Source organism: Antrostomus carolinensis, unplaced genomic scaffold, assembly GCF_000700745.2.
Source record: "Antrostomus carolinensis isolate BGI_N321 unplaced genomic scaffold, ASM70074v2 scaffold34229, whole genome shotgun sequence".
In the NCBI taxonomy this organism is placed as follows: domain Eukaryota; kingdom Metazoa; phylum Chordata; class Aves; order Caprimulgiformes; family Caprimulgidae; genus Antrostomus; species Antrostomus carolinensis.
Genome location: NW_010338472.1, coordinates 32,044 through 41,559, shown reverse-complemented (window position 1 = coordinate 41,559; position 9,516 = coordinate 32,044). Strand labels below are relative to the sequence as shown.

Genomic DNA, 9,516 nt, shown 5'->3' with positions numbered 1-9,516 from the left:
CTTTCCCTTTCTGTGGAGCAAGGGAAAGCCTTTTGCAGTGGATAAAAATATAGGTCTGCTTCATTAGAATCTGCTTATAATGGAGTGGTCTTCAAAATGGGACAAAAAAGTGCCTCAACACCTGCAAGTAAACACACAGCTGACAAGCAGCTGTGGATTGCAAGGTAAAGCTCTTTCCTGACCATCTTCAAACACCAGGATTTGAGGCTCCAGGCACTTACTGAAGACAACACAGCATCTCGGTCCTCTGGCTACCTCCAATGCAAACTCCACCCTCCTTTTGGACTCAAGACACATCGCTTCAAAGCACACATTGTGCTGGAAACATCCATTATTTATATGTTAAACATATTCTCCTGCCAGACCAACTTGCTATTCTCTAGAAATATTTTTGGGACATCATCCAAGAATCTCCTGATGAGTTTGTGTTCCCAGCAGGCTGTCCTCAGAGCTAGGGACTGAAACACAGGATGGTGTGGAGATGTTTGTTTGAACTGCTTGCTGTATCAAGTGCAAGAGAGCAAGAAGTAACCTTAAAAACCCAGTCCTGTTATTCCAACGAGGAATAACATCACAGGGGCAGGCATGCCTTTACTCCATGAATCTTTGTTAGCTACCATTGAATTCACTGGAATAGTCCCCCTGACTGGTCTTGTTCCTGCAGAGTCCACATAGGACGAGGCTTTAATTGCCTTATAATTAATTTATTGCTCCACAAAATGCAAAGGGAAGATACAGACCTCTAAGCAGGGGAACCTAATGCAGCAGAAGCCCTGATGGTCACTTCTGTCTTAGCATTACATAAAGAGAAAAAAGAGCTGTGGTGCTGGGCTCTGCAGAGCCTTCCCTGGACTGCGGATGGAAGCAGTTGCAGGCTCTCCTGGGGTCACCCTCACTTGCTTGCCCCCACTGTCCCAGAGCTCGGTGTGCCAACAGGAGCTCTGGGCTTGCAGGGTTTGCAGTTTATAGCTTGCAGAATATACAGCCCATTCCCTGGCTTCCTCTCTTTCCCCAGCAAGCTGCTGCTTTGCGCTCACCCCATGCACTGAACATTAACCGACAAGGATTCCTGTTCCTTTGCTGGGAACAGGGTCCTCCCTCTGCAGTCCTGATCGATCTCGGTTAACTTTGGGTTGGGTTGGTTTTTTTTTCCCCTCTCATCATCTACACAAAAATATTTGTTGGCTGCTCAGTAGCTAAAAAATCCCTGTTCTTTCAGGAAAGAAAGAGAAAGAAAGAAACCCATTAGGTCATTCTTAGCATTTATGGGGCTGGGGAGGGGGCCAGCTCACATGAATTCATCAACATTGTTTTACTCTATAGTAAAACATTTACTCTGTCAATGCAGCCGCCCACCCCTCCTGATTCTCTTCCACCCCCCCTCAAAGTCCCTCATTTGTTGTCTTCAATTAAAAATAAAATGAAAAGAAACCCATCTCCAAGCTGTGTTGCTTTAGCGCAGCGCTTTGACATAGATCCAGACAAGTAACTCCCAGATGAGGCTGAAGCCAGTTGCTACGTAGCCAGTGCAACACGGTGGTTTCACTCAAAATGATGATGAAGTCAACACGTTTGGCTGAAAATATCAGGGTACACCCAGCTGTCAACAGGAGAGCTAGCAACACCACACCAGGCAACTGGTGATTTGGAAGTCAAAGCTGAACTTTTTCCATGAGCACGTTCACCAGAGGATGCTCTGGTTTCTTCTCTTTTGAAGTACTTTGCAGAGCTGGGAAGGTGTGGCAGGCAGAGCGGTGGAGGGGATGTAGGACACAGGTGGAGGTTTGTGCACCAGCAAGCTGGTCAGGCACTGGGAGGGTCCATGCAAAGCCAGGAGAGGACCACTTGCTGTTCAGCCTCTCTGCTCCCTAGGACCACTCCTTCCCCTTGCTGCAATCAGGGATAGGAACCATGGAGACAGTGGGAACTGGACGCAAGAAGGTGATGAGGGAAGACTCATGAGCACCAGCGTGCCTTGCTGCCAGCTGCATTTCCAGTGCTTTGTGCCTCAACACGTTAGAGACAATGAGGAGGGAAACTGGCTTTACATCTTCTGGCAAATTAATCCCCCCAGCTGGGAAAGCCCCACTAGGTAGTGTCCTTCTGCCACCCTGATAATCTTATCTAACAGGGAGATGAATGCAGAATCCACCTCAAAGCCTTTCTGGCTTCTTGGTGGGGACCAGGCAGGCCATGCTGTCCTGCTAGAATGCATGTCTGTGCTTACACCTAGACTTAGCTACATGTCCCTGGGGTGGCCTTATGGGTCACCTCCACTCATGGTCCCATCAGGGCAGGCACCTACAGCAGTAAGAGAGCCACATATTTCTGCAAAGCAAGGGAGAATGTGAACAGACCCCACTGCCTGCGAGGAGAGGAGGAGACTGTTTTCAGCTAACCTATAAATAACCATCATTTCTATAAACATCTGCCAGGGTTGGGAGAAACTGGAGGCTGTGCCAGAGACCAACCCATAATCAAAGCATTCTGGCAAATATTGAGATGGCAGTGGCTGTGTGGGCCGTCTCCATGTACAGTATACAAATATTTACTGTAGATTTGCCTGTTGCAGTAGCTACTCGTTCCTAGCAACTTTCTACACCAGCTCTTGTACATTTTTATCCTCTCACAGTCTGGCTGAGCAAGTTGTTGACTTTTTTTTTTTTTCCTACCACCTAATACTGTAATTTACTGCCTTGTCTGCACACTTTGCACATGGAGAGAACCCCTCAGCGTAAGACAGCTTTGCAGTCAGATGTGTCAGTTGTCTGTAGGTGTAGGTCATGGTCATCATACCCAGAGAGAGAAGATGAATGAGAAGAACATCTGAGCCCTCAGCAGATAGGACGAGGACCAGGAGAACATCAGCTTTCAAGTAACGCAGTCTGAAGAACCCTCTGCAGAAGAGACTGTCACCTTTGAGTGACAGAAGGACATGGCTGAGCAGAAAAGTGCAGGCAGGTGCCCTCACAAGAACAGTCTTTGTCCAGGTCCAGCAGTGGTTGTTTTCCTGCAGAAAGAGCTTTGGCTTCAATATTTTCTAGTGACATAAGAGAGTAATACATAGCATGGGGTAAGCCAGGTTGCGTGAGCCCTTCCGGGTAGCCACAGTGATGACCTCTACCTTGACTCTAATAGCAGGATGTCCTGACAGAGCAGGAAATGATCGTGCAAGCCAAGGGAAGAGACTCCTCACCACTGGGCTGATCTGCTTTGTCTTCTGCATGAAATATTACTAACCTTAAATTACCTCTTTCTCCCTGCCAGATAGAGTCTTATACATCTGATCCCTTGGTCTACCATGGTGGCATGAAGGTCTCCTTCGTCATCCAGCTGATGAATGCCATTGCCAGAATTGAGCGAGCTCTGCCCCAGCTGACTTTGCCCATCCTGGTGCTACACGGCTCTTCTGACAAGCTTTGTGATATCAAAGGGTCCTATTTACTGATGGACACAGTGCAGAGTCAGGACAAAACACTAAAGGTCATCTCGCTTTCTTGATTTTTTGGGTGTTATCCTATCAGTGTTGGCTTGAGCATGAGTGATTGTGAGGGGCAGGGGGTCTGCTGAGCTCTGGAGAGGTGGAGGCAAAGCAGGGCTGATGCATTGGCAAGACTGAGCATGTTACAGCCCTTTTCACCAGGAAGTAGACCTCCTGAGACATGGTGTGGTGGCCTTTCACCAGATACAGTTGGGCTGTAGGCAAGTAAGTGATATCAAGACCTGACCCAGGGGTGGCTGTGCACCCACAGGGTCTTTTGGACATAAAGCAACTTGGTATAGAAGTAGAGCGAGGCTCATAAGCAGGTAAAGTGCTGACCCCAAAAGCTCTTCTGAATAGCACCAACTGTGTGAGCACCAACCTTACCTCATGCCCCAGCGCGTAAAGGTACAGGGGGGTCTTTCCAAAGCACTGCACAACAAAAGCCACTTCACATCTGTTTCATTTCAAGAGAGCCACAGCTGATTAACCAATTGTTAGCACATGAATGAGCCTGAAAGAGAGACAGGGAGACCGAGGGAAAGCTTTTGTCATTGGAAAAATAACTGGATAGTCTGGGCATAAAAGGAGTAAAATTGCACAAGGCATGATGGGAATGTCCCCCATTGTCCTTTAAACTCCAAGGGCATGATAAGTATTTCCTCCTTCTTAGTGGGATAGGAAGCAAGAAATGCGTGGGGTTGGGACATGCATTCTCTTCGTCAGTGGCAGCAAGATGCTTAGGAAATGCGCAGATGTCAAGCTGCAATGCCAACGCCTTCCTGCTTCCAGAGGGACAGCACTGCCAATGGCATCTCTTTGATTTCATAACCTGCCACATCTAGGAAAAAACCTGACCAGGTGTGGGCAGGAAGTGTGAAACCTGTGGGTGTTGATGAGAAGGGACTGAAGGATGTTTTGTTCACACAATTTGGTTTTTTCTCTGCTAATCTCTGCTCTCTCCCTGGTTGCAGGTGTATGAGGAAGCCTATCATGCCCTCCACAAAGAGCTGCCCGAGGTCTCTACCTCTGTCTTCACAGAAATACTAACATGGATTGGCCAGAAGGTCTCAGCAGCTGAAGAAACCAGCCATGCTTAAAGAGCAATTGGTTTTGCAGTTCTTACTGGGCTTTTCTGGGAATAGATGCTTTTCTTAATAGAAATCTTTGAAAAAGATCTAACCGGGAGGGACTCTTGGGATATTTTATCATGCACAGCATAAGGGAGGGTGGGGGGAGAGGCACAGGGTGGGACATTATTTGCTGATGTAAATGGCCATTGCCCTAATCTGGGGAAGAATTGACAGCTGCAGGAGCAGCCATCAAAGCTTTCCAGGTCAGGTGATTTTACTGAAGTGACCCTCACCCACCAAACTTCCCCGATCACTTCCCCTTCTCTGCTTTTGCTGGGGTAACAGGGGTGTATTTATACTGCAATAATTTTTTGGTATGTTAAAGAAGTCAGTATCTTCCACTTCATGGTTTTGATTCCAAGGTGCATACAGTCCCTTCTCTGACCCCACCATTCAGTACCTTAAAAGCCCTGGTCCTTGAGAGGAGAGTGGTAACAAAGGTGCTGGGTAAGGAGGAGAGGCTAAAAATGGAGCTGACAGGTCCCTGAAGGTGAAAGGCTGGTTTTCAAGGTCAGAGCCCTTTGGATACTGCCTTTATAAGCAGGCCAGGCCAGGGGAGAGCATGAAGAGAGCCTCCCCCACTGCCCTGCTCGTCCTCTGTGAGTTTGCACTCGGGGAAAGTGTGTTGAACAGCTCTTTAATTTTCATCATCAGAGCAGGGTTGCAGAAGGGAGAGGAGGAATGTAGAATTAAATGCACTTAGCACATTTAAAAAACATGCTTTTCCCAATGCCAGACACCGTCTCCTCTGCAAGATGAACTATTCTGTAAATATTGCTAGGGGCTGCTTTTTTTCCTTCCTTTCCCCCCCCCCCTTTTTTTTTTTCCTTTAGAATTAATCATTTGCGCTACTGAAATTAAAAAAGCAAAGTCAAAGTTATAAGAGAATATAGTAATATAATATATGATGTATATAGAGGTGGCTGGGAGCTGGGGAAGAGATGGGAGGAGAGTCTAAAGAAGGGGTTAATTGTTCCCTCTCTTGGCAAGGAATAATGTTGTCCTACTGGGATCCAGTCCTCTCACCATAACTTTACAGTCATAATCTGTTGTTTTCCTTCATCAGTTGGAAAATGTCCTGAAAATAATGCTAGAGGGAAACGCAGAGCATCTGGTGGGTGAGGATTAGCAGTGGGTGTCCTCATGGTCCACTGGTTTACTAGGAGACCCACAGCGTGCACAGAGATCCTGTCCAAGCTCACCCCAATCTCCTCCTCATCAGCACAGCCACCTCTGGGGCAGAGCACAGAGCACAGGGGCCGAGCTCACCCCTTTAGACAATGTGGGGAGCAGAAGGTAGAGTATAGGGTACAATCATCCATCCAACACCTACCTTGCTGCACTGGGGGCATCCAGGGTCACTGGTGTACAAGCTGCCATGGAGGAGCTTGTGAACTGGTCTGGTGGTGCAGACAAGCCAAATCCTGGGGCTCTGGTAGCAGCAGGGCTAAAGAAAAGACTTAAGACCCAGTTATGGAGCAGAGGCATTGGATCAGTACAGCAAAGGCTGCATAGTGATCACAGCGTGGCTGTGCAGCTCAGTTTGTCCAGGGTGATGGCCCTAACTATGAATACATTTCTTGGCACTAGCCAAAGGGAAAGGGTTTAACCTGCACCTCTCCCTCCAGTTTTGCAAGAAGAAAACACCTTCAAATGTTGCACTATGAGAGAGTGGGACATCTCCCCCAGTGACAAACCAGCCCCTTATTGCCTTCCCCAGCAGCAGTGGGAACCATCACTACTACATCTTGTGCTGCTGGCCCCAGGGCTGGATCCCACCTGCCACAGTTGCAGGGGGACCCCCACCTCTCCTCCCCTTGAAGCCAGTTCTGGCAAGATTCAGGAAAGGGACCTTTGTGCAATAACAGTCAGAATCAGGGCTCGGTCCCGTCCGGTGCCGGCAGCATGGATGGATGAAGGATGTGTGGATGCAGATTATGTCCTTGTCATGGCCCTAAGGGCCCGAGTCAGGAAAGCTCTTTTATACAGGTTGATCCAGGCACTTTCATACTTGTATTTTCTTCCCTCTAAAGAGAGGAACAAGCTGTAGTTCTCTCACCAACACCAACTTTTCATTTGTTATTCCAGTGCAATCAGCTGTCCCCACAAACCCCTGCTAAACCTCTGGTGACACTTGCTTTGGGAAGGAGGTGATGCACAGGTCGCCTGCTCTGTATTTTCTGGCAGCCTGGCTTGGTGCAACTTCTTTTCCCTGAGTAAGATCCTTCCTTGTCAGATGGTGCTGGGGAAAGACAGTAAGCAGAGAAACACTAGAGCCGTGATAAACCTCACCTGCTTCTTCAGCTGGAAGGGGAATCGAGTAGGCGTGATCCAGTGGTGACAGGCGTTGCGGGGGTAGTAGCAAGATGATGATTTAAGGATGGGATTTTTGAAGGCACTTTTCCTGAGGAAGTCAGGAGGAGCAAATCAATGCCCACATTCTTTTACATCCCTTCCCAAATTGACAAGCACTTTGCAGGGGGGAGGGCAGTGACCTTCCAGCAGGAAGGTCAGAGCCAGTCTGCTCCCTCCAACCTGGCTTCAGGCAGAGGAAGGCCTGTGGTCAGTGTCTTTGATAAAATGTCTCCTTTCACCCAAGAAACATGTGCAGCTCAGCAGAAATAAAAAGAAACCAATTACGCTGATCTGGGGAAGGCTTGTCCCTCTGTCTAGCTCAGCTCAGCAACGGCATGTGGCCTGGGGAAGTTGTGCTTGAAAATCGGGTTAAAAAGTTGAAAGAACTACAACAAAAAAAGCCAAATAAGCCCCAAGCCCCTGGCACAGCAGAGGTTCCTGCTGCCCTCAGACAGTTTTCTGAGGAAATTAACAGAAGGAAACCTACCCAAAAAAAGCCCCCAGAGGGGGAGCAGCCCATTTGCAGGTGGGAAGATGAGAGCAGGGGGAAGGAGCCTGGGTCAGCTGAGATGCTGCTCTGCTCCCCAGCCCGCACATTTCAGCTCTCGTTGCCATTGCTGATCCCTTACTCTGCCTGTAAGCTACTTCATATTGACCCAGTTAGGCTTCACCATGTCCCAGAGGAATTCTTCCTTCGCTGACCAGATTAGTAATGAGCAGAGCCGCTGCCGAGGGAAATGTAATTAAACTCAGTTTTCCAGTGGCCGGTACCGTTTGCAGGGAGCACAGCCGGCCTTATGAATGTTGCTGTGCGGAGCCGCACCAGAGCCCGCTCTGCCTCTGAGAATAGGTGGCACTCATGACTGAGCAATAGCAATGTGTAACTACTGTACATATCACCACCTGTAGCACTGAGAGGCCGTTCCCCACTGCCTAACCCAGCACATTTTCTATTTAGCCGGTTCTTTTTATACCGCTCACCTTAGAACACTGCCAGCACAAACCCATTGGGATCACACTTACTTTTCCAAGTGATTTCTGAGCTTGTCTCTCTTGTTCTGTTGTGTTCCAGTTCAATAAAAGGCATTTATATATATACATATATAAAAACATATATACATACACATGTATTTTCAGTGGGAAAGCCCATATACAAGTTTAGGATTCTTAAAGGAATACAATGTATATTGCAACTAATAATAAAGTTATGTTTTCTGAACAGAGCGTGTTTGAGGGCATCATTGGTGACTGCCATCCATCCGGAGGGTGAGAAGGGAAAGGCAGAGAGATATTAAATTGCCATTTAGCTTGTGGAGGAGGGGGCTTCAGCCCCTGGGTGCTGCTGAATTGCCAGCATGGCCAGCACCTGCTCCTCAGCCACCACAGACCAGGAGCCCAGGAGCAGCCCAGTCTCACAGAGGCCTGAGGTTCCCTTTCTGCTCCGAGGTCAGTGTTTCAAAGAGCCCTGAAATCCACAGCCTCAGGCCACCATTTGCTATAGCCCAGAGCAGCACAATAAAAAAATAAGCAAGGGGCACTGCAGGTATAAGTTGTCCTTACATCTACCTTTGCCCAGATGACAGCCCTGCTATGTCAGTCTCAGCGAAAACTGGCTCTACCCTCTCCAGAGTCAAAGCTTGCTGCTTTGTTTGTGTTTGTTTGTTTAATTGAAGCTGAGGTGCTAACTAAACAACAACAACAAAATCCCCTTTCCCAAGTGCTTCCCCACCCCAGACAAAACAGCAATCCAGAGATGGTGGAGGAGACTGGAGCAACAGGAAAGCTCAGCCTCCTTCAAGACTTGGTTCCCACGCTTTTACAAGCCCATTAAAATATTATGTTGGTCCTGAACAGTACCTGATTCACACAGGAAGCATCTGCACTATGGCCAGGAGCAGCACCCACTTAAATCCTACCTTTTTCCCCCAGCTGCAGCTCCAGAGAGGGCTGGGGAGAGGGCTTTGCTGCTCTTCCAGCTCCCAGAGAATGCCCAGGTGCTGTAAGACCCCCCAGTTCGTCCAAACCCACAGCTGGTGCTGTCAGGGTGCCCTTTGCTATGGAAATGTCCCTCCTGGCTAGAGAACAGGGCTGGGGCACAGCCCAGCTGCAGGGTCTCCTCCTGCCTCTCTCCCACACAGATTGAGGACAAGCTGCTGTGTTTGTGAGGGCTCCCCAGCCACCCACTTGCACCCCAAAACAGGTGACAACTGCTGTGGCAGGGGACAGATGGGACAGCATAACCCACATGCCAGCCCTCCAGCTGGAGTCATTAGCAGCACCAGACCCAACCTACAACCTCCAGCAACTCATTTCATCCTCCTCCCACCTCTACTCGCTAAATCAAGAGAATAATATTCTCTTTCTGCAGCCCCAATGAGCTCGCTGCTCAGAAGCTCTGTTGGCACAGAGAGCAGTGGGCACACCGTGGTAGTAAGGAACATCATTAGTAACAAGACTTGCTTTAGTATCAGCAAGTCCTTGACTCCTCACCTGGTATTTTTGTGTCTCATTAAGCTCCTCACAGATTTGAGGGCTGATGGAGGGTGC

At 48.6% G+C, this 9,516-nt stretch overlaps 1 protein-coding gene across 1 annotated transcript in view; it reads left to right on the top strand.

Moving 5' to 3' along the window:
* Window positions 1–4,581, top strand: part of MGLL (monoglyceride lipase) — a 61,039-nt gene extending 56,458 nt beyond the window's left edge. The window contains exons 7-8 of the mRNA XM_010175539.1: window positions 3,268–3,483; window positions 4,456–4,581. Coding sequence (XP_010173841.1) covers window positions 3,268–3,483; window positions 4,456–4,581 — 342 coding nt within the window. The remainder of the gene's footprint in view (window positions 1–3,267; window positions 3,484–4,455) is intronic.
* The last annotated feature ends 4,935 nt before the right edge of the window (window positions 4,582–9,516 follow it).